Source organism: Apus apus, assembly GCF_020740795.1.
Source record: "Apus apus isolate bApuApu2 chromosome W unlocalized genomic scaffold, bApuApu2.pri.cur SUPER_W_unloc_1, whole genome shotgun sequence".
Taxonomy (NCBI): Eukaryota; Metazoa; Chordata; class Aves; order Apodiformes; family Apodidae; genus Apus; species Apus apus.
In genome coordinates, this window is record NW_026248896.1 from 463381 (window position 1) to 489103 (window position 25723).

Below are 25723 nucleotides of genomic sequence, written 5' to 3' on the forward strand. Positions count from 1 at the left end.
CAGAACTGCTCACAGTTCAGGAGAGTGCCTTGGGAGTTGCTGGGGGTGGGGGGAGGAGATAGAGGTTTTGTACATTCCTGAACATATTTGTATATCATTGTACATAATTTATTTTATCATTAGTATTTAATTAAAGCCGCCTAGTTTAGTTTTCAATCTGAAAACCTCTCTCCTAGGTATCTCCTTTCCCTACCTGGGTGGGAGGGGATCAAGAGCATTGTTGTCATTGGTTTATTTGCCGATCCTGAGTCAAGCCGTGACAATAATTTATTGGCGCCCAACGCGGGGCTGTATCTTAAGCCCAGGCTATAAAATCTGACTAATTGGTGAACGTTTAAAATTACACCTCTGCTGGGAGGAATCCCTCAGATAGCACTGGGCAGCGCTTCTGCTGAATATGTTGATGGGTTGAAAACTGAACAGACACTTTCTGCAATGTATCTGCAGGACCCTTTTCCCCAACATGCAGTCGTACATGTGATATGCAGCTGGGATAATACTGCTCTGTGGAGCTGCTCTTGTTACTGTTTTATGGTTTATCAACAGGACTATGGCCATAATCAACTGTGTAATAACCTAATCTAGTGATCACAGGGATTGCGATACTGATCTGTATGGTGGCACTGTATGTGTACAGTACAAATCTTCATGTGAACAGAAAGGTCTATGTTGGTAATGGCAGTAGCAGGTTCAGTTTTACCTCTCCGTTTTCTCTCAGGCTGAATCTCCCAGCTCTTGATCTAAATAGCATGGTTTCACTAGGGATGCTTCTGCTGAATGTTTATAGTGTATTGTGGATGTGTAGAGTGAGATGTTCTTCCACTCACTGCCACTCCCCCATAGGCAAGCCTGTTGCCACCACTGCTGCTGCTGCAAAAGCTAAGGCCACTCCCACTCGATCCAAACAAGTAAAAGTTAATCCTGTGACCAAGGGTAAAGCAAAGGTGAAAGGTCCCAGACCTTATCCCAGACTGAAATCTCCCCAGTTTTCAGAAGACCAGGAAGAGAATGAAGAAGATTACTCTAAAGCAGATGGAGGAGCAGCCCCCTCTTAAGCAGATGACAATGATGATCTTGTCCAACCTTTCTCTCTAAAGGAACTGCACCTCATGAGAAAGGGCTTTACCCACAATGAAGGTGAGCCGCTTTTTTGTTGGTTGCTACGATGCTTTGATAGTGGGGCTTATACCTATGATGAAAAGCAAACTGAAAGCAAACTGTGGCCTGCACTCTGGTGCTAGAGGAATAGAGAAGAAGGCATGAGCAAAGTCCATAGTGGCACACCACCTGTCTGCTTTCGACAATAGGGAATAAGCAGGAGGAATTGCAGATGTGTGCATGCCTGCAGGGCTGTGATGTTATTGGTATCACTGAGATGTGGTGGGATGACTCCTATGACCTGAGTGTGGGGATTGTTGGGTATAAGCTCTTTAGGAAGGACAGGCAGGAGGGGGTGTTGCCCCCTACATCAAGGACCAGCTGGAGTCTGTGGAGCTCCACCTGGGGATGGAGGAGGAGTTTGCTGAAACCTTATGAGTCAAGGTTAAAGGGAATACAGGGACAGGAGATCTGGGGGTCTGCTACAGGCCATCAGACCAGGATGACTGGGTCAATGAGGCCCTCTACAGGGAGATAGGAGCAGCCTTGCACTCACAGGCCCTGGTCCTCATGGGGGATTTGAACCACCACAACATCTGCTGGAGGGACAACACAGCAAAGCACCAGGAATCCAGGAGGTTCCTGGAGTGCATTGATGACAACTTCCTCCTCCAAATGGTAGAGGAGCCAACAAGTAAAGGTGCTTTGATGGACCTTGTTCTCACTAACAGAGACAGGCTGGTTGATGATGTAAGACTTAATGGCAGACCATGACATGGTTGAATTCAGGATCCTTAGGGCAGCAAGGAAGTAGAGAAGCAAGCTCACTACCCTTGACTTCAAGAGAGCAGATTTTGGTCTCTTCAAGGAGCTGCTTGGTAGGATACTGTGGGACAAAGCCCTGGAGGGAAGGGGAGCCCAGGAAAGCTGGTTGATATTCAAGGATCACTTCCTTCGTGCTATGTGTCCCAACAAAGAGGAAGGCAGGCAGGAGAGCCAGGAGGCCTGTATGGATGAGCAAGGAGCTTCTGGACATGGTTAAATGTAAAAACGAGGTATACAGAGAGTGGAAGCAGGGCCAGATATCCTGGGGGGAGTACAGACAAGTTGTCAGAGAAGCAAGGGATTGGGTAAGGAAGGCCAAAGCACAGATAGAGTTGGACCTGGCCAGGGATGTGAAGAACAACAAGAAAAGTTTCTACAGGTATGTCAGTGATAAGAGGAAGATGAGGGAAACTGCGGGCCCGCTTCAGAAGGAAACTGGAGACCTGGCCATGCAGGACGTAGAGAAGTCTGAGGTACTCAGTGACTACTTTGCCTCAGTCTTCACTGGTAAAGACTCTGGTCACAACATCCAATTTAGAGAAGGCAAAGGCATGGACTGTGAAAAGGAAGATCTCCCCACTGTAGGAGAACAGCAGAAGACCTGAGGATGCACAAAGGACCTGACGGGATTCATCCACAGCTCCTGAAGGAACAGGCCGATGAATTTGCAAAGCCTCTGTCCATCATATTTGAAAAGTCTTGGCAGGCTGGAAAAGAGGAAACATAACTCCCATTTTCAAGAAGGGAAGGAGCAAAGATCCAGGGAACTACAGGCCAGGCAGTCTCACCGCTGTGCCTGGCAAGATCATGGAGCAGATCCTCCTGAAGGCTCTGCTAAGGCACGTGGAAAACAAAGGGGTGACTGGTGACAGCCAACACAGCTTCACCAAGAGCAAATCCTGCCTGACTAATTTGGCGACCTTTTATGATGGGGTCACAGCGTCAGTGGACCAGGGGAGAGCAACTGACGTCATCTACCTGGACCTGTGCAAAGCCTTCGACACTGTCCTGCATGACGTCCTGGTATCAAAACTGGAACAGTACAGATTTGATGGATGGACCACTCGGTGGGTAAGGAACTGGCTGGACGGTCACACTCAATAAGTTGTGATCAACAGCTCGATGTCCAGATGGAGACCTGTGATGAGTGGTGTTCCCCAAGGGTGGATACTGGGACTGGTGCTCTTTAACATCTTTGTCAGCAACATGGACAGTGGCATTGAGTGCACCCTCAGCAAATTTGCTGACAACACCAAACTGTGTGGTGTGGTTGACACGCTGGAGGGAAGGGATGCCATCCAGAGGGACCTTGACAGGCTGGAGAAGTGGGCTTGTGCAAACTGCATGAGGTTCAACCAGGCCAATTGTAAGATTCTGCACAAATACAGGCTGGGTGGAGAGGGATCTAAAACAGTTCAGAGGAGGAGGACTTGGGGGAGATGGTGGATGAGAAGCTCAACATAAGCCGGCAATGTGAGCTTGTAGCCCAGAAAGCCAATTGTGTCCTGGGCTGCATCTGAAGAAGCATGGCCAGCAGGTCAAGGGAGGGGATTCTCGCCCTTTACTCTGCTCTGGTGAGACCCCACCTGGAGTACTGTGCCCAGTTCTGGAGCCCCCAACATAAGAAGGACATGGAGCTCCTGGAGAGAGTCCAGAGGAGGGCCAGGAAGATTACGAGAGGCCTGGAGCACCTCTCCTATGAAGACAGGCTGAGAGAGTTGGGGTTGTTCAGCCTGGAGAAGAGAAGGCTCTGGGGAGACCTAATAGCAGCCTTCCAGTATCTAAAGGGGCTACAATAAAGCTGGGGAGGGACTTTTTACAAGGGCAGGGAGTGAGAGGACAAAGGGCAATGGCTTAACACTGGAAGAGGGGAGATTTAGATGAGGTATTAGGAAGAAATTCTTTACTGTGTGGGTGGTGAGACACTGGCCCAGGTTGCCCAGAGAAGCTGTGGCTGCCCCATCCCTGGAAGTGTTGAAGGGCAGGTTGGATGGGGCTCGGAGCAACCTGGTCTAGTGGGAGGTGTCCCTGCCCATGGCAGGGTGGTTTCAACTAGATGATCTTTAAGGTCCCTTCTGACTCAAGCCGTTCTATGATTGTGTGATTCCGATCCTAGGAAGGGAATGATAAATTATGCTCCCAGAGTTTCTAACTCTACTCAGAAGTGCACTGAACAGTGACCAAAACTCAGTGTAAATAAACCTCTGCCTGTAATTAACACCTCTATTCAGTGTTCTTTCAGTGGCTTGTGATTGGCAGGTGTTATTTCTTGTCTCGGTATGTCATAGTTTGACTCAGGGTCGGCAACTGTAGGCATTGTCTTGATTTTGTTGTTATCAAAAACCAAATTTGAAGAACAATGATGTAATTTTCTAGCTTGGCTGAGGGTGAAATTTTTTTGACCGGCTCCAGCCGGTCTGGAGTTCTGCTGTTGCAGGTTCCCACCTGCTCATTCTTGCTGGCACTGCTGTGCGTGTGGCTGGGAAGTCAGCTGCTTTGCGTTCAGGCGAGTTTCCTTGTAGGGTTAGTTTTCACCAAAGGCAGAGATATGATCCAGCTGACTTCCCAGCCTATATGAGCACTAACTAGTTGCTGTCACAAGGGTGGTGAAACTGTTTGGGTGGGTGAGGAAAGAAACAAGTGGATTCTCAAAGATGTGCTTAAGCCAATTGTGAAACTTTATGACAGGTGATTCTCTCTTAGTGATTCTATTTTTAGCAAGGTAATGTGTTTATCTTGGGTTTTTTTCAAATGTTAGTATGAATGACAAGATGTGCCTGAGAGCAGTATGTGAAGAGCTGGGGCACAGAGCATATTGTGAGCACTTCTTGCATGAAGAATAAGCAGTCTTTTTCGTGCATGTTCTTTGTGTCTGTCACAGTTTGACTCAGGATTGGCAACTGAGCCAGCGACAATAATGCCCTCGATCCCCTCCCCCTCCCACCCAGGTGGGAAAGGAGAGAGAGAATAAGGAGAGAGGCTTCCCAGATTGAAAACTAAACCAAACAGCTTTAATTAAATACTAATGATAAAAGAAAACATGTACAATCATATACAAGAATGTGCAGGAATGTGCAAACCCCTGTTGCCTCCCCTCACCCCCAGCAACTCCCACGGCATCTCCTGAGCTGTGAGCAGCTCCAAAATGTCCCAGAGCTGCCAGAGAGAGTGGTAGAGCAGACAGGAGCTGAGAGGAGAGTTATGAGGTTCAGGAATGCATGAGCCTGGGGGTCGATGGTGTCACAGTCAGAGTCCTCTCTGGATGCTGGCCATGGACGGAAGAGAAGGGAAGAAGAAGCAGGAAGGAAGTTGTCTTCTATGATCTCTGACCTTCCTCTGAGCTTACGTAGATATATGGAATGGAATACTTTGGCCAATTTGGCTGTCCATCTAGTCCACTCCTCCCTATGGGGGGGCTGCAGGTACGACTTCTCCTCCTCTATCATCTGAGGCCACAGAGCAAAGTGGCCTTGATATCTCAGCAGTAACAAACATTGCAGCGTTATCAGTCCACTAGCTGGAAAACTTGCTGCTACTTAAAAAAGAGCTCACTGAAGGAAAAAAAAATACTGGTCCTGATCCTACAGTGCAGGTGTTAATTTTTCAGAGGGCAGAGGGGCTTCTGTGTGGATCATGTTTTTACCAGCTGTCTCAGGCAGTGAACCGCATTGTAAGGCTTGGGAGAAGTGATGAATGCCTCTCTCTTACTCAGCTGCACTTCACCTGTTGCCTAACCTCACACTTGCATGCAAAATAAAGAACTAAACGTTTGTGAAGAACTGGACATGTCCCAGTAGTCATCTGTTTGTGCAATGCTGCCTACAGAACATGATCAGTTGCAGGTTGAGGATAGTGCATAATTCTAGACACAATACACAAAATAGTGAATGAGTTTAACATACCATACTTTATCAAGTTTTGATTTGACATTAATATTCTGCTAGTTCAGTACATCAAGAATAATAGTTACACTGTTTAATTTTGTTAGGTTTTTAATGCTTATTAAAGAACAGATCTACACTTACAAAAAACAACTTGTATGTATAACTCCTCTCTGAGAACCTCTAGATTTTTCTTCTGTCCTTCTTGAAATGTCTGACCAAGGATTTCAGAACAATTTCCTTGAGGAATGCATTTTTTAAATTGTATTGAGTTTTTGTTGTTGTTGTTGTCTTCTCCATCTTCAGTTCACTTCCAGATGCTTTGAGACAAATGTTCTTGGGTTATAGAAGGAACAAACTTAAGGAGGAAGGATGGAATTTAATTTTAATCCTGGGCTATGATTCTACATTACTCTCCTTAGTGCCAAATCAGCTTCCCATCATCCACTCATGTTCCCTCATGGAGCTTTGTCCCCTCTGTTATACTTATTTGACTGTTAGTGCAGCTGTGTTTGTCCTGGTTTGAGCCAGGATTAAGCCAATTTTTCTTTTCACTGATTTTTTTCCTTCAGTGAGCTTTCTTTTAACTAGCAACTGTGTGTTCTGCTAGGCTGATAAGACAGTGGAATGTTTTTCTAACTACTGAGGTTTCAAGGTTACACCTTCACTCCGCCGGCTCAGACACTATGGGGAGATCTCTGACCCCCCCATGGGAGGCTGAGTTAGACAGACAGCAAAATTGGCCAGAGATATTCCATTCCATAGATCTACGTAAGCAAAAAGGAAGGACAGAGATCTTAGAAGACAGCTTCCTTCTTCTTCTCGCCTTCTCTTCCATCCATGGCCGGCGTTCGGGGAGGACTCTGCTCATCCATCACCGTCGACCCTTAGGCTCGAGCTCTCCTGACCCTCATAACTCTCTGCTTTCTCCAGCAGCGGCTCCGGGATTCCTCGGGACTCTTTCCAGTTCAGGGGAGTGCTGTGGGAGTTGCTGGGGGTGGGGGGAGGCGAGAGGCTTTTGCCCATATCTGAATATATCTGTATATAATTGTATATATTTTCTTGTATGATTCATTAGTGTTTTAATTAAAGCTGTGTAGTTTAGTTTTCAATCCAGCCAAGTCTCTCTCTTTTTCTCTCTCTCCTTCCCTACCTGGGTGGGGGGGGGAGGGGATCGAGAGCATTGTTGTCCGACCTGAGTCAAACGGTGACAACAATTTATTGGCGCCCAACGTGGGGCACGATTTTAAGCCCAGATTACACATTTTCATCAATTGGGAGTGTCCAAAATTCCATCTCTGATGGGAGGAATCCCTCAGATAGCAATGAGCAATAATTCTGCTGAGTGTCCTGACGGATTGAAAACTGAACAGACACTTGCTGCAATGAATCTACTGGATCTTTTTCCAAACCTGCAATTGTACATGTGGTATGTAGCCCAGGGCATTCTGCTCTTTGTGGCTGCTCTTGTGATTCTTTTGTGGTTTATTGACAGAACTGTAGCCATAATCAACCGTATCATTACCAGCCTAGTGATCCTAGGGATGATGATACTGTTCTCTATGGGGGCACTGTATGTGTACAGTTACACTGCAAGTCCTAGTGGTACAACTCCTAAAGTGAATGGAACGGTCCATGTTGGTAACAGCAATAGCTGGTTCAATTTTACCTCTCCATATTCTCTCAAGCTGAATCTCCCAGCTCTTGATGTGAATAGCATGGTTGCAGTGGGGATGTTTTTGCTGAATGTTTATAATATATTGTGGATGCGTAGGGCAAGATGCTGTTCTACGCACTGCAACTCCCCCACAGGCAATGTTGCTGCCACTGCTGCTACAAAAACAACTGCTTCTGCAAAGATAAAGTCCAATCCCTTGCATATCAAGCTAGTTGACCCTGTGACTAGGAGCAAGGCAAAGACAAAAACAGAGGCTGATAGTGAGGAAGGGAAGGATTCTAAATCAGATGATGGAGCAGGTACCTCTCAAGCAGATAAAAGAACAGCAGGCCCTCCTCAATCAGATGACGACGGTGACCTCGCCCAGCCTTTCTCTATGAAAGAACTGCGCCTCATGAGAAAGGACTTCACCCGCATTGATGGTGAGGGAATCCTTCCTTGGCTGCTCCGATGCTTTGATAGTGGTGCTGAGACCTACAATGTGGATGAGAGAGAAGCCAAGCAGTTGGGATCCCTGGCCAGAGATGCTGGTATTGACAGAGCACTTAGTAGTAAGACAGGAACTACTACCCTGTGGGACCGACTTCTTTCAGCTGTGAGAGGGAGATACCCCCACAAGGGTGACATTGGATGGCGCCGAAGCAGAACACCCACTCTTGAGAAAGCCATCACCTACTTGAGAGAGATAGCTGTGCGAGAAGTGATCTATAATAAAGATGGAATCACAGATCCTGATGATGTTGAGTGTGACATGCAAATGTTCCGGAAGTTTGTTCAGGCTGTACCAGCAGCGCATGCCCATATATTCTCCTTCATGGGATGTTTTGAAGGTTACGAAATACCAACTGTACGTGAGGTAACTTTTAAAGCATGACAGTATGGAGACATCCTCTCTGATTCCCTTTACTTCCACACCTCAGCCATTGAAAAAATGACTGACAGGAAGAATAAGATGCCAAATGGATGGGGAAGTAAACTCCAGATTCTTCCTAGAGACAACTGGTCACGTGTTGCAACCATTAAGAAGAGACGTCCTGCTACGAGACAGCAGCGAGAGGGACGGGACCCACTGAGACGCCACCTGTGGTCTCTCTTGAAAAATTATTTTAAAGAGGACATGAGAGTCTGGGACAAGAAACTCACTGATGTTCTCCAGTTACGTGTGCAAGAGCTACTAAACAGAACAAAGCCAGGAGATGGTTCTTCCAAGAAGAAGGTTGCACCAGTCAACAACCAGGATGGTTCATCGAGCTCTAGTGCTCAACCCTAGAGATGCCCTGCCTCCAGCCAGGAGGAGGAGAGGGACAACCGAGTTTATTGGACTGTGTGGATTCGGTGGCCTGGCACATTAGAACCACAAAGATATAAAGCTTTGGTGGACACTGGTGCACAGTGCACTCTAATGCCATCGAATCATAAAGGGACAGACTCTGTCACTATCTCTGGAGTGACAGGAGGTTCTCAACAACTGACTGTTGTGGAGGCCGGTGTGAGCCTTACTGGTAAGGAGTGGCAAATGCAACCTATAGTGACTGGCCCAGGTGCTCCGTGCATCCTTGGCATAGATTATCTCAGGAAAGGATACTTCCGTGACCCGAAAGGGTACCGGTGGGCCTTTGGTATAGCGGCTGTAGACACTGAGGACACTGAACAGCTGCATACTTTGTCTGGCTGTCCTGGCCTTTCAGATGACCCTTCTGTAGTAGGGTTGCTGAAGGTTGAAGACCAACAGGTGCCAATTGCCACTTCAACGGTGCATAGACGACAGTATCGCACCAACAGAGACTCTGTGATCCCCATTCATAAGCTGATTCGGCAATTGGAAAGCCAAGGTGTGATTAGCAGGACTCATTCACCCTTCAACAGTCCTATCTGGCCAGTGCGAAAGCCTGATGGCGAGTGGAGGCTGACAGTGGACTATCGTGGCCTGAATGAAGTGACACCACCACTTAGTGCTGCTGTACCGGACATGCTAGAGCTTCAGTATGAGTTGGAGTCAAAAGCAGCCAGGTGGTGTGCCACTATTGACATTGCTCATGCATTCTTCTCTATTCCCATAGCACCAGAGTGCAGGCCACAGTTTGCTTTCACCTGGAGGGGAGTCCAGTACACCTGGAATCGACTGCCCCAGGGGTGGAAACACAGCTCAACCATTTGCCATGGACTGATCCATGCTGCACTGGAGAAGGGTGGAGCTCCAGAACACCTACAGTACATTGATGACATCATTGTGTGGGGTGACACATCAGAAGAAGTTTTTGAGAAAGGTAAAAAGATCATCCAAATTCTTCTGGATGCTGGTTTTGCTGTAAAAAGAAGCAAGGTCAAGGGACCTTCGCGAGAGATCCAGTTCCTGGGAATCAAGTGGCAAGATGGTCGTCGCCAGATCCCAATGGATGTGATTAACAAAGTAACAGCTATGGCCCCACCTTCAACTAAAAAGGACACTCAAACCTTTTTAGGGACTGTTGGTTTCTGGAGGATGCATATTCCATGTTACAGTGAAATTGTGAAACCTCTCTATGAGGTGACCAGAAAGAAGAATGATTTCAAATGGGGTCCTGACCAACAGAAAGCTTTTGAGCAGATTAAAAAGGAGATTGTGCAGGCAATGGCCCTTGGACCGGTTCGAACAGGGCCAGACATCAAGAACGTGCTCTACACTGCAGCCGGACACAATGGTCCCAACTGGAGCCTCTGGCAGAAAGCACCAGGGGAAACTCGAGGTCGACCCTTGGGATTCTGGAGCCAGAGCTACAGAGGTTCCGAGGCCAACTACACAACAACTGAGAAGGAGATACTTGCAGCATACGAAGGAGTTAGAGCCGCTTCAGAAGTGATTGGCACTGAAGCACAGCTCTTTCTGGCGCCCAGGCTACCGGTGCTGAGATTCATGTTCGAGAATAACCTTTCTCCTGTCCATCATGCCACCGATGTGACTTGGAGTAAATGGACTGCTTTGATCACCCAAAGAGCCCGAATAGGGAAACCTAATCGTCCAGGTATTGTGGAAGCAATTACAAACTGGCCAGAAGGCACCCACTTTGGAATGCCACCACAAGAAGTGGTGAGACGGGCTCAAGAAGATCCACCATATGATCATCTACCAGAGACTGAGAAACAATTTGCCCTTTTCACCGATGGCTCCTGTCGTCTTGTAGGGAACCGCCGGAAGTGGAAAGCTGCCCTGTGGAGTCCTACACGACTGGTTGCACAAGCAGCTGAAGGAGAAGCTGAATCAAGTCAGTTTGCAGAGGTCAAAGCCATCCAGCTGGCTTTGGACATTGCTGAGCGAGAGGGGTGGCCGAGACTCTACCTCTACACTGACTCGTGGATGGCAGCAAATGCCTTGTGGGGTTGGCTAAAACAGTGGCAGCAGAACAACTGGCAGCGAAAGGGTAAACCTATTTGGGTTGCTGACCTGTGGAAAGACATTGCAGCTGGGATAGGGAAACTGGTGGTAAAAGTGCATCATGTGGATGCACACGTGCCTCTGAGTCGAGCCACTGAGGAACATCGACACAACCAACGAGCAGATGAGGCTGCTCAAGTGTTCCAAGTAGACTTAGACTGGGAACACAAGGGTGAGCTTTTTCTGGCTCGGTGGGCCCATGATGCTTCAGGTCATCAGGGCAGAGATGCAACATACAAATGGGCTCGTGACCGAGGGGTGGACTTAACCATGGACACTATTGCACAGGTGATCCATGACTGTGAGACATGTGCTGCAATTAAGCAGGCAAAACGGTTGAAACCTTTGTGGTATGAGGGGAGGTGGTCAAAGTACAAATTTGGAGAGGCCTGGCAAATTGACTACATCACACTGCCTCAGAGCCGCCAGGGTAAGCGCTATGTGCTTACAATGGTGGAAACAAGTACAGGATGGTTGGAGACATATCCTGTGCCTCATGCCACAGCCAGGAATACTATTCTGGGTCTTGAGAAGAAAATTTTGTGGAGACATGGTACTCCAGAGAGAATTGAGTCAGACAATGGGACTCATTTCAAAAACAGTCTTGTCACTGACTGGGCTAAAGAGCATGGTATTGAATGGATCTACCATATCCCATACTATGCACAGGCCTCAGGGAAAGTTGAAAGGTACAATGGTCTGTTGAAGGCTACCCTAAAGGCAATGGGTGGTGGAACTTTCAAAAACTGGGATAAAAATTTGGCAAAGGCCACCTGGTTAGTTAATACCAGGGGATCCATCAATCGGGCTGGTCCTGCCCAGTCAGACCTTTTGCATACTGCAGATGGGGATAACGTCCCTGTGGTATGTGAAAGAAACCTGCTGGGTAAAAGTGTTTGGGTCTATCCTGCTTCAGGCAAAGGTAAACCTGTCAGGGGTATTGCTTTTGCTCAGGGACCTGGACATACCTGGTGTGTGATGATGGAGGATGGTGAAGTACAATGTGTACCTCAAGGTAATCTGACTTTGGGAGAGAATCCTTAATTTGACAGCTGGTAAAGTATAGAGCCTGTATGTAATATATGGTATGGAATAAGGGGTGGAATGTCCTGGTTTGAGCCAGGATTAAGCCAATTTTTCTTTTCACTGATTTTTTTTTCCTTCAGTAAGCTTTCTTTTAACCAGCAACTGTGTGGTCTGCTAGGCTGATAAGACAGTGGAATGTTTTTCTAACTACTGAGGTTTCAAGGTTACACCTTCACTCCGCCGGCTCAGACACTATGGGGAGATCTCTGACCCCCCCGTGGGAGGCTGAGTTAGACAGACAGCAAAATTGGCCAAAGATATTCCATTCCATATATCTACGTAAGCTGAAAGGAAGGTCAGAGATCATAGAAGACAGCTTCCTTCTTCTTCTCGCCTTCTCTTCCATCCATGGCCGGCATCCAGGGAGGATTCTGTTCATCCATCACGATCGACCCTTAGGCTCGAGCTCTCCTGACCCTCATAACTCTCTGCTTTCTCCAGCAGCAGCTCCAGAATTCCTCGGGACTCTTCCCAGTTCAGGGGAGTGCTGTGGGAGTTGCTGGGGGTGGGGGGAGGCGAGAGGCTTTTGCCCATATCTGAATATATCTGTATATAATTGTATATATTTTCTTGTATGATTCATTAGTGTTTTAATTAAAGCTGTGTAGTTTAGTTTTCAATCCAGCCAAGTCTCTCTCTTTTTCTCTCTCTCCTTCCCTAGCTGGGTGGGGGGGGGAGGGGATCGAGAGCATTGTTGTCGGACCTGAGTCAAACGGTGACAGTGTTCTAAACAACATCTGTGAAATGATCCAGCACAAGAGCCTTCCAAATGAAAGCATGCTTTGGAAGACAATGTAAACCTTTATTCTGCTTTAGATTGGAACCACATGGTTGTATATGTTTAAACTGACATAACTCTGGGTATAATCATGGTTTGGGTTGGAAGAGACCTGGAAGATCATCTAGTTCCAGCCCCCCTGCATGGGCAGGGACACCTCCCACTAGACCAGGTTGCTCCGAGCCCCATCCAACCTGCCCTTCAACACTTCCAGGGATATGCTTTCTGCAATAATGAAGGGTTCCTAGTATTCCTTGTAGTTCTTTCTTATTGGTGGGTGCCTTTATCTCTCCTAAGTAAGATAAAGTATCGGAAGGAATATTCCAGGTCCCCCCCTTCCATCTTATTCCCAGAAATTTTGCCTCTTGGGATGGGGGTTGCCTTTTCTCTTCAGGGATTTCTATTTGCATGCCTATTAAATGCTTAATTATGGCATCATAAACTGCTTTTACCTCCCCCTCACTCTGGCCCCCTACCAGCACATCATCTATGTATTGATAGACTTTTACCTTGGAATTATTTCTGATTTCTGGAATGTTTTCCAGTTCACACGCAAGCGCGTGATGAGCTAGTGTGGGCGAGTGTTTATATCCCTGGGGCAACCTTGTGAAAGTGTACTGCACCCCATCCCAAGTGAAGGCAAAATACTTCTGGTCCTCAGGATCAATAGGGATTTGGAAGAATGGAATATCTCTGGCCAATTTTGCTGTCTGTCTAACTCAGCCTCCCATGGGGGGGTCAGAGATCTCCCCATAGTGTCTGAGCCGGCGGAGTGAAGGTGTAACCTTGAAACCTCAGTAGTTAGAAAAACATTCCACTGTCTTATCAGCCTAGCAGAACACACAGTTGCTAGTTAAAAGAAAGCTCACTGAAGGAAAAAAATCAGTGAAAAGAAAAATTGGCTTAATCCTGGCTCAAACCAGGACAAACACAGCTGCACTAACAGTCAAATAAGTATAACAGAGGGGACAAAGCTCCATGAGGGAACATGAGTGGATGATGGGAAGCTGATTTGGCACTAAGGAGAGTAATGTAGAATCATAGCCCAGGATTAAAATTAAATTCCATCCTTCCTCCTTAAGTTTGTTCCTTCTATAACCCAAGAACATTTGTCTCAAAGCATCTGGAAGTGAACTGAAGATGGAGAAGACAACAACAACAACAAAAACTCAATACAATTTAAAAAATGCATTCCTCAAGGAAATTGTTCTGAAATCCTTGGTCAGACATTTCAAGAAGGACAGAAGAAAAATCTAGAGGTTCTCAGAGAGGAGTTATACATACAAGTTGTTTTTTGTAAGTGTAGATCTGTTCTTTAATAAGCATTAAAAACCTAACAAAATTAAACAGTGTAACTATTATTCTTGATGTACTGAACTAGCAGAATATTAATGTCAAATCAAAACTTGATAAAGTATGGTATGTTAAACTCATTCACTATTTTGTGTATTGTGTCTAGAATTATGCACTATCCTCAACCTGCAACTGATCATGTTCTGTAGGCAGCATTGCACAAACAGATGACTACTGGGACATGTCCAGTTCTTCACAAACGTTTAGTTCTTTATTTTGCATGCAAGTGTGAGGTTAGGCAACAGGTGAAGTGCAGCTGAGTAAGAGAGAGGCATTCATCACTTCTCCCAAGCCTTACAATGCGGTTCACTGCCTGAGACAGCTGGTAAAAACATGATCCACACAGAAGCCCCTCTGCCCTCTGAAAAATTAACACCTGCACTGTAGGATCAGGACCAGTATTTTTTTTTCCTTCAGTGAGCTCTTTTTTAAGTAGCAGCAAGTTTTCCAGCTAGTGGACTGATAACGCTGCAATGTTTGTTACTGCTGAGATATCAAGGCCACTTTGCTCTGTGGCCTCAGATGATAGAGGAGGAGAAGTCGTACCTGCAGCCCCCCCATAGGGAGGAGTGGACTAGATGGACAGCCAAATTGGCCAAAGTATTCCATTCCATATATCTACGTAAGCTCAGAGGAAGGTCAGAGATCATAGAAGACAACTTCCTTCCTGCTTCTTCTTCCCTTCTCTTCCGTCCATGGCCAGCATCCAGAGAGGACTCTGACTGTGACACCATCGACCCCCAGGCTCATGCATTCCTGAACCTCATAACTCTCCTCTCAGCTCCTGTCTGCTCTACCACTCTCTCTGGCAGCTCTGGGACATTTTGGAGCTGCTCACAGCTCAGGAGATGCCGTGGGAGTTGCTGGGGGTGAGGGGAGGCAACAGGGGTTTGCACATTCCTGCACATTCTTGTATATGATTGTACATGTTTTCTTTTATCATTAGTATTTAATTAAAGCTGTTTGGTTTAGTTTTCAATCTGGGAAGCCTCTCTCCTTATTCTCTCTCTCCTTTCCCACCTGGGTGGGAAGGGGAGGGGATCGAGGGCATTATTGTCGCTGGCTCAGTTGCCAATCCTGAGTCAAACTGTGACAGACACAAAGAACATGCACGAAAAAGACTGCTTATTCTTCATGCAAGAAGTGCTCACAATATGCTCTGTGCCCCAGCTCTTCACATACTGCTCTCAGGCACATCTTGTCATTCATACTAACATTTGAAAAAAAACCCAAGATAAACACATTACCTTGCTAAAAATAGAATCACTAAGAGAGAATCACCTGTCATAAAGTTTCACAATTGGCTTAAGCACATCTTTGAGAATCCACTTGTTTCTTTCCTCACCCACCCAAACAGTTTCACCACCCTTGTGACAGCAACTAGTTAGTGCTCATATAGGCTGTGAGGTCAGCTGGATCATATCTCTGCCTTTGGTGAAAACTAACCCTACAAGGAAACTCGCCTGAACGCAAAGCAGCTGACTTCCCAGCCACACGCACAGCAGTGCCAGCAAGAATGAGCAGGTGGGAACCTGCAACAGCAGAACTCCAGACCGGCTGGAGCCGGTCAAAAAAATTTCACCCTCAGCCAAGCTAGAAAATTACATCATTGTTCTTCAAATTTGGTTTTTGATAACAACAAAATCAAGACAATGCCTACAGTTGCCGACCCTGAGTCAAACTATGACATACCGAGACAAGAAATAACACCTGCCAATCACAAGCCACTGAAAGAACACTGAATAGAGGTGTTAATTACAGGCAGAGGTTTATTTACACTGAGTTTTGGTCACTGTTCAGTGCACTTCTGAGTAGAGTTAGAAACTCTGGGAGCATAATTTATCATTCCCTTCCTAGGATCGGAATCACACAATCATAGAACGGCTTGAGTCAGAAGGGACCTTAAAGATCATCTAGTTGAAACCACCCTGCCATGGGCAGGGACACCTCCCACTAGACCAGGTTGCTCCGAGCCCCATCCAACCTGCCCTTCAACACTTCCAGGGATGGGGCAGCCACAGCTTCTCTGGGCAACCTGGGCCAGTGTCTCACCACCCACACAGTAAAGAATTTCTTCCTAATACCTCATCTAAATCTCCCCTCTTCCAGTGTTAAGCCATTGCCCTTTGTCCTCTCACTCCCTGCCCTTGTAAAAAGTCCCTCCCCAGCTTTATTGTAGCCCCTTTAGATACTGGAAGGCTGCTATTAGGTCTCCCCAGAGCCTTCTCTTCTCCAGGCTGAACACCCCAACTATCTCAGCCTGTCTCCAGAGCAGAGCTGCTCCAGGCCTCTCGTAATCTTCCTGGCCCTCCTCTGGACTCTCTCCAGGAGCTCCTTGTCCTTCTTATGCAGGGGACTCCAGAACTGGACACAGTGCTCCATGTGGGGTCTCAAAAGAGACAAGTAAAGGGGAAGAATCCCCTCCCTGGACCTACTGGCCATGCTTCTTCAGATGCAGCCCAGGACACAATTGGCTTTCTGGGCTACAAGCTCACATTGCCGGCTTATGTTGAGCTTCTCATCCACCATCTCCCCCAAGTCCTCCTCCTCTGAACTGTTTTAGATCCCTCTCCACCCAGCCTGTATTTGTGCAGAATCTTACAATTGGCCTGGTTGAACCTCATGCAGTTTGCACAAGCCCACTTCTCCAGCCTGTCAAGGTCCCTCTGGATGGCATCCCTTCCCTCCAGCGTGTCAACCACACCACACAGTTTGGTGTTGTCAGCAAATTTGCTGAGGGTGCACTCAATGCCACTGTCCATGTTGCTGACAAAGATGTTAAAGAGCACCAGTCCCAGTATCCACCCTTGGGGAACACCACTCATCACAGGTCTCCATCTGGACATCGAGCTGTTGATCACAACTTATTGAGTGTGACCGTCCAGCCAGTTCCTTACCCACCGAGTGGTCCATCCATCAAATCTGTACTGTTCCAGTTTTGATACCAGGACGTCATGCAGGACAGTGTCGAAGGCTTTGCACAGGTCCAGGTAGATGACGTCAGTTGCTCTCCCCTGGTCCACTGACGCTGTGACCCCATCATAAAAGGTCGCCAAATTAGTCAGGCAGGATTTGCTCTTGGTGAAGCTGTGTTGGCTGTCACCAGTCACCCCTTTGTTTTCCACGTGCCTTAGCAGAGCCTTCAGGAGGATCTGCTCCATGATCTTGCCAGGCACAGCGGTGAGACTGCCTGGCCTGTAGTTCCCTGGATCTTTGCTCCTTCCCTTCTTGAAAATGGGAGTTATGTTTCCTCTTTTCCAGCCTGCCAAGACTTTTCAAATATGATGGACAGAGGCTTTGCAAATTCATCGGCCTGTTCCTTCAGGAGCTGTGGATGAATCCCGTCAGGTCCTTTGTGCATCCTCAGGTCTTCTGCTGTTCTCCTACAGTGGGGAGATCTTCCTTTTCACAGTCCATGCCTTTGCCTTCTCTAAATTGGATGTTGTGACCAGAGTCTTTACCAGTGAAGACTGAGGCAAAGTAGTCACTGAGTACCTCAGACTTCTCTACGTCCTGCATGGCCAGGTCTCCAGTTTCCTTCTGAAGCGGGCCCGCAGTTTCCCTCATCTTCCTCTTATCACTGACATACCTGTAGAAACTTTTCTTGTTGTTCTTCACATCCCTGGCCAGGTCCAACTCTATCTGTGCTTTGGCCTTCCTTACCCAATCCCTTGCTTCTCTGACAACTTGTCTGTACTCCCCCCAGGATATCTGGCCCTGCTTCCACTCTCTGTATACCTCGTTTTTACATTTAACCATGTCCAGAAGCTCCTTGCTCATCCATACAGGCCTCCTGGCTCTCCTGCCTGCCTTCCTCTTTGTTGGGACACATAGCACGAAGGAAGTGATCCTTGAATATCAACCAGCTTTCCTGGGCTCCCCTTCCCTCCAGGGCTTTGTCCCACAGTATCCTACCAAGCAGCTCCTTGAAGAGACCAAAATCTGCTCTCTTGAAGTCAAGGGTAGTGAGCTTGCTTCTCTACTTCCTTGCTGCCCTAAGGATCCTGAATTCAACCATGTCATGGTCTGCCATTAAGTCTTACATCATCAACCAGCCTGTCTCTGTTAGTGAGAACAAGGTCCATCAAAGCACCTTTACTTGTTGGCTCCTCTACCATTTGGAGGAGGAAGTTGTCATCAATGCACTCCAGGAACCTCCTGGATTCCTGGTGCTTTGCTGTGTTGTCCCTCCAGCAGATGTTGTGGTGGTTCAAATCCCCCATGAGGACCAGGGCCTGTGAGTGCAAGGCTGCTCCTATCTCCCTGTAGAGGGCCTCATTGACCCAGTCATCCTGGTCTGATGGCCTGTAGCAGACCCCCAGATCTCCTGTCCCTGTATTCCCTTTAACCTTGACTCATAAGGTTTCAGCAAACTCCTCCTCCATCCCCAGGTGGAGCTCCACAGACTCCAGCTGGTCCTTGATGTAGGGGGCAACACCCCCTCCTGCCTGTCCTTCCTAAAGAGCTTATACCCAACAATCCCCACACTCAGGTCATAGGAGTCATCCCACCACATCTCAGTGATACCAATAACATCACAGCCCTGCAGGCATGCACACATCTGCAATTCCTCCTGCTTATTCCCTATTGTCGAAAGCAGACAGGTGGTGTGCCACTATGGACTTTGCTCATGCCTTCTTCTCTATTCCTCTAGCACCAGAGTGCAGGCCACAGTTTGCTTTCAGTTTGCTTTTCATCATAGGTATAAGCCCCACTATCAAAGCATCGTAGCAACCAACAAAAAAGCGGCTCACCTTCATTGTGGGTAAAGCCCTTTCTCATGAGGTGCAGTTCCTTTAGAGAGAAAGGTTGGACAAGATCATCATTGTCATCTGCTTAAGAGGGGGCTGCTCCTCCATCTGCTTTAGAGTAATCTTCTTCATTCTCTTCCTGGTCTTCTGAAAACTGGGGAGATTTCAGTCTGGGATAAGGTCTGGGACCTTTCACCTTTGCTTTACCCTTGGTCACAGGATTAACTTTTACTTGTTTGGATCGAGTGGGAGTGGCCTTAGCTTTTGCAGCAGCAGCAGTGGTGGCAACAGGCTTGCCTATGGGGGAGTGGCAGTGAGTGGAAGAACATCTCACTCTACACATCCACAATACACTATAAACATTCAGCAGAAGCATCCCTAGTGAAACCATGCTATTTAGATCAAGAGCTGGGAGATTCAGCCTGAGAGAAAACGGAGAGGTAAAACTGAACCTGCTACTGCCATTACCAACATAGACCTTTCTGTTCACATGAAGATTTGTACTGTACACATACAGTGCCACCATACAGATCAGTATCGCAATCCCTGTGATCACTAGATTAGGTTATTACACAGTTGATTATGGCCATAGTCCTGTTGATAAACCATAAAACAGTAACAAGAGCAGCTCCACAGAGCAGTATTATCCCAGCTGCATATCACATGTACGACTGCATGTTGGGGAAAAGGGTCCTGCAGATACATTGCAGAAAGTGTCTGTTCAGTTTTCAACCCATCAACATATTCAGCAGAAGCGCTGCCCAGTGCTATCTGAGGGATTCCTCCCAGCAGAGGTGTAATTTTAAACGTTCACCAATTAGTCAGATTTTATAGCCTGGGCTTAAGATACAGCCCCGCGTTGGGCGCCAATAAATTATTGTCACGGCTTGACTCAGGATCGGCAAATAAACCAATGACAACAATGCTCTTGATCCCCTCCCACCCAGGTAGGGAAAGGAGATACCTAGGAGAGAGGTTTTCAGATTGAAAACTAAACTAGGCGGCTTTAATTAAATACTAATGATAAAATAAATTATGTACAATGATATACAAATATGTTCAGGAATGTACAAAACCTCTATCTCCTCCCCCCACCCCCAGCAACTCCCAAGGCACTCTCCTGAACTGTGAGCAGTTCTGAAACGGCCCAGAGATAGGAGCTGAGGGGAGAGTTATGAGAGTCAGGAATACACGAGCCTAGGGATCAACAGTGATGGATGGATGGAGTCCTCCCCAGACACCAGCCATGAACAGAAGAGAAGGGAAGAAGAAGTATGAAGGAATTTGTCTTCCGTGATCTCTGACCTTACACCGAGCTTATATAGTGTGGGAAACTGTTAACTCCTGGCTCTGAGACTGGTGTAACCGGCAGGACGTTGATTTCTTTGATTATGGGTTGATCTACAGGACACCAGGCATGCTGGCAACAGGAGGGGAAAGTGGTCAGAAACCTACTACGCCACTTAGACGCACACAAGTCTATGGGACCGGATGGGCTACATCCAAGGGTGCTGGAGGAGTTGGCAGACGTGATGGCCAAGCCACTTTCCATTATTTACCTGAAGTCCTGGCTAACTGGGGAGGTCCCAATGGACTGGAGGGCAGCAAATGTAACACCCATCTATAAGAAAGGCAGAAAGGAGGATCTGGGAAACTACAGACCTGTCAGTCTGACCTTGGTACCAGGGAAGGTCATGGAGCAGATCATCTTGAGTGTTATTAGAAGACATCTAGAGGATAACCAGGGGATCAGGCCCAGTCAGCATGGGTTTATGAAAGGCAGGTCCTGCCTGACAAACCTGATCTCCTTTTATAACCTGATGACCCGACTATTTGACGAGGAAAAGGCTGTGGATATTGTCTGTCTGGACCTCCAAAAAGCATTTGACACGGTTCCCCATAGAACTCTCATAAAAATACTGGCTGCTCATGGCCTGGATGAGCACACGATCTGTTGGATCAAGCACTGGCTGGACAGTCAGGCCCAAAGAGTGGTGGTCAATGGAGTCAAATCCAGCTGGGGCCAGTCACAAGTGGTGTTCCTCAGGGCTCAGTGTTGGGACCATTTCTGTTTAACATCTTATTGATGATCTCGATAAGGACATAGAGTGTATGATCAGTAAGTTTGCAGATGACACCAAGTTAGGAGGGAGTGTTGATCTGCATGAGGATAGGGAGGCTCTACAGAGAGACTTGGATAGATTGTATGCTTGGGTTAATGTTAATGGTCTGGGCTTCAACAAGGCCCAGTGCCGGGTCCTGCACTTGGGCCACAACAACCCCAGGCAACGCTCCAGGCTTGGGGAAGTGTGGCTGGAAAGTGTCTGGCAGAAAAGGACCTGGGGATTCTAATTGACAAGCGGCCTGCTGCTCAAGGACAAGTGAAAGCAAAAGAAAATATGTGATACAAGGCAGGAAGGATGGGTAACAAGTTATGCATTGCCCCTAATAGTTACCGCCCTAACTTAGGGCTCATGGATGCTAATTGGCCCTGAACATCAGTATGTTCATGCATTGTGGCAGTGACACTGACTGGACAGGGGGACACTGGGGTATAAAAGATGGTGAGTTCAGCAGGTGAGGCGTGGCCTGCTCGGATGCTTCCTGCATAGGATGCCCCCCTACTGCCGAGTCTGGCGCTGGGACTCTGCCGGGCCTGCTAGCTAGCCTGCCTGCCTGCCTTAAGGATCGAGTCTGAGCCGTAACGGTGGGCACACCGGCTTTCCGACCCTTGGAGCACTGGTCCTTTCCACAGCCATCAGGGCCGGGGCCAGAGACCCCTCCATTTTGCTGCCAATTGCCGGGGAAACCAAGCTGCTGCAGCCGCCACCAGAACTGTAGGAGAAAAAGCCGCTTCAGGGAATCGTAGGAGAAAAAATTAAAGTAGAATGCTGAATGGTTAACGGAACCACCCATGAAAAGGCATCTCTGATTTCTGTGTATCCCACTTCTTTGATTCCTGTAGTTAAAGACAAAAAGCCCTGTACCTCCGATGAATTGGATGGTTGGCACAGTTTTACATTGGTACAGTCCGTTTATGTGGTTTGTCTCTGGGTATGTGATGTTGTTGGACTCGAATGCTGTAACTAAGCCTAGGCTTGTTGCAATAGTCACCCACCATGACAGAGATACACTTTTTACTTTAAATGATAAAAATAGTGCAATACCCCCTATTATTGTAACTCAGAGTGATAACATCTCAGTAAGGTGTAGACTGATTACTGAATCCCTCACTGAGCCAACAAACAGCTATAGAAATGGACCACATGGCCTTATTCTGTTGTGTAAAACTCAAAACCAAGACTGCTGGTTAAATCTTACTGCAGTGCAACTCTCCCATAAGGTCACATGTGGGAAAAATAACACAAGGTCTTGGGGGGAATTTAAGAGAGAGGTTGTAATACCCACGACACAACCTATACCAGCACTCAAACAAAAAATTTATGGGATTGGACCGTATATAATTAGAAATACAGGCTAACAGCAAATTTTTAATCTGGAATGGTCTCTCAAATGGGTTGAATTGCTGATGCAAAATAATGTCTCAGAAATTCAACCAGCCTGCTCTCCTTTTCTACAAACCTCTTATGAAGGATGGACCACCTGGCTACACAGAAGAATTACTTCCCAGAAATGAATATCAATAGACCTGACCGGTGTTTTAGGAATAGCATTGACTCAGAGGTATTAATGAACAAATTGGCTACCACAACTACCGATTTGGCAAAATTGCGACAGCCTTTGCGATCTTCCCTATTGGGTTTGGGAACATAATCAGTGGCTGTTGTCAAATGTGTTACCAAAATGGGAAAAAGTGAACATAAAAGATCATGAATTGACTACAGACACACTTGGTGTGGTCCAAAGTAATATCTCTTTGGCTCTCAGTTGTATCCAGGCTCAATTGTGGATGCAATCAGTGACTGCTTCAATCATAAGAGAAGGCGAAGAATGGATTTTTCCCATTGAAATCTGGAAAATAATCTGGGAAAGTGCTACTGACTTTGAAAGGAAACTCCAATCCTGGTGGAATTTGGTAAACTTTAGCTATGATCCTACTATAAACACAGTCACAACCTGCACCAGGACCCTCTGGCAGATCAACACTCCCCCCCAGCTTGGTGTCATCTGCAAATTTACTAAGGGTGGACTCAATCCCCACATCCGGGTCATCAATAAAGATGTTGAATAGGATTGGGCCCATAATAGTTAAGCAAGTCATAATCTTAATTAAAAATGAGCAATTGATAGAGCGCCATATTCTCTCCAGTGTTTATAGTGACTAATACTGTCAAGTGACTAAAAGGAAACCTACTCCTCTATGAAAAGAGTGTATTTTTGTTGTATTAAAAATAGTGAATCCTTCTGGCACAGCCAAGGGCAATTTATAAATTAAATGCTAAAACTCTCAGTGCCACATTCAAGCTTTGATTAAAATAATGACTATGGTTTATAATTTTTGTTGCATTATCTTTAATTATGTGCATCTCCAATGCAACAAACCCATTTAAAGTCAACCAAGTTATTTTAGATTTACTCCCAACTTAAATACCACAAGTTCAGTGTATGAGAATCAAAGGATTTCTTCTTTATTAGGTCACTTACTCAGGAGATGAGAGAAAAAATATTATAATTAGAGTATAGAGTTTAACACTCTATTTTTTCAAATGTGAACATAAAGCAGCCAAGCTAAAGCTATTACAGTATTCATAATTCATATACAATCTTTCACAATGCTGAAGTGACTTCTTTTGTAATAATTATATTTTTCTTAATAAAAGACAAGGTGCATCTATAAAGTTAAGTCTAGCTGTGGAAGCATACACTTCATTGCAGCATATGCAGTGGGAACAACAATACATTTATTCAGTTCTGTGATTAACAATGCACTTGCCCATTTATCTTTGCTGTAGCAGTGCTGAAACTACAGAAGTTACAGAACATAGCAAAATTGTTGCAGCTCTACAAAACACGCAAGAATAAGCAAGATTTTGCAGAGCTTGTGTTTCAGTAGGAGTTTGTCTCCTGTAAGCTGTTCCACGCATGAACAGTGTTGGCTGATGACCAGCCAAGGCAATGAACACCCATGGAGAAAGAAGGCAGAGAGATTCTATTTCAGGTTTATACTTGTTAAAAGACTGCTTTGTTTATACAGCTAGGCCTTGCTTCTTACCAGCTACTAAATAAAAGCCTCCCACTGTGTAACTATGCATAATAACAGAATATCTGAAAAGAAAAAAATACCATTGTCCCTTGTGAGTAAGATCACTGAGCACAGGTTCTGTGCAAAAAAATCTTAAGGCAAAGAAACAATCACACCAACTGATACATTTTGAGGTTTAAGAGCTGCTTGATGTATACATTCCTTACAATGCTTAATTAATTTCTGTGGCACTAACTAACTTGCAAAGAACAAATTTGAGATTTTGCACTAGTTCAATCAACTTCATACATGAAATCGCAACCTCAGCCAATGAAGTTTGGCTACTAACTCCAGCAGAGAGAACATTACCTAAGAAGTATGATCTCCATTTATTAATCATATAGAACATTATTTTAATATTCCCCTATAAAGTGATGCTTTGGTTCCGAAACATTGAGTCTGCAGAGGCTTCCATTTTTGCTAAAGTATATAAAGGTACATAAGCAAGGGAAGTTATTTGAACACTGAAAACAGATTTAGAGTGAAAAAAACCAAACCACAAAGTGAAAAAGCAAAGGATAATCCTGAAGATCTGAAATTAATTTTTTTAAGCTTGGAACATTTCTAGCTACTCTGATGAATACCTGGAGTTTAACCATAGTTTTTAGTTTTGTAGCAACTTTTCAAAGTCAGCAGCACAGAACCATACATAAAACCAAATCATATAAGACTGAGTATAATGAAAAAAGTCTTACTAGCAACTTCTGTCAGGCACATTAAATATCATTTAGCAAGGCTAGCACCGTTCATTAACTTTGCATTTGCAGGACAAGATGATCCAACCCCATTGTTGCTCTCCATCCCGCAAACAAATATAAATCACTCTGTGTAACTTAGACAGATGCTACATCATGGTACAGGCCTTGCATTCAGGCTTCCAGCCAACTGCACAGTGCCATATTTTCAAATGAGAATGGGTGTTGTTAAGCATTACCTTCACTCAAAATTAATTGTGCATGATTTTGACTCCACTCCTAATTACTCCCTAATATTTTCCTTAGCAGTCTACATACTTCAATTATGGTAAGCATCATTTGGAGGAGGAATAATTAACAAAGGGAAGAGAAAGAGAGATGGCACTTACTGTGTTGCATTTTGTCCCACACACCACTTGTCGGTGGTTCAACCACTGGGAGGCAAACACTTTATTAAGGGTTCCAAGGTGAAATTCTCTCTCCTTCAGGAGGCTGGGAAGCTGCTGAGCTGCATATCCATGCAACAAGTGGTGATAGCTGGGTTCGTTCTCCATCCTGACCTCTCTACCTTTCAGGTAGTACACCAGAGACCTTTTCACCAGGAGGAGTCTTTTCCTTTTGTGAACTGAGTGATCCCACCCATGCTGTGGGAAAGAAGCAAGGAAATTACATAAAGCAACTAGAATAAACTTAAGACAAGACCCTTCTAAATTCAAATATATTCTCAGCGAAATACTGAAGTTTTCCAAACTAGTCATGAAATACTATACTCGAAGCTTAGCTCAGAAATGCTGATAAAGCCTTCAGCAACATAAAATTAAACACAAATATTTGCAAAAGAAGTAATACTGCAATTATCTTAAAAAACAGTCCACACCGGTTCAGCGCCGTTTTGAGACGCCAAATGCTTATAGAAACAAGAGGAAACCGAGAAGCACTTTGAATAGGACAGTCCCGACAGCC

At 46.0% G+C, this 25723-nt stretch overlaps 2 protein-coding genes across 3 annotated transcripts in view; one reads left to right on the forward strand and one right to left on the reverse strand.

The window, feature by feature from the left end:
* The window catches only part of LOC127396384 (DDB1- and CUL4-associated factor 12-like), a 71702-nt gene that overhangs the window by 45303 nt on the left and 676 nt on the right, over positions 1 to 25723 (reverse strand). For both annotated transcript variants that reach the window (XM_051644007.1, XM_051644006.1), the window contains exon 2: positions 25150 to 25404. In XM_051644007.1, the coding sequence (XP_051499967.1) occupies positions 25150 to 25404 (255 nt within the window). The remainder of the gene's footprint in view (positions 1 to 25149; positions 25405 to 25723) is intronic.
* Positions 853 to 25723, forward strand: part of LOC127396383 (ubiquitin-associated protein 1-like) — a 97044-nt gene continuing 72173 nt past the window's right edge. Inside the window, exon 1 of the mRNA XM_051644000.1 lies at positions 853 to 1137. The gene's annotated coding sequence lies outside the window, so the exon portion shown is untranslated. The remainder of the gene's footprint in view (positions 1138 to 25723) is intronic.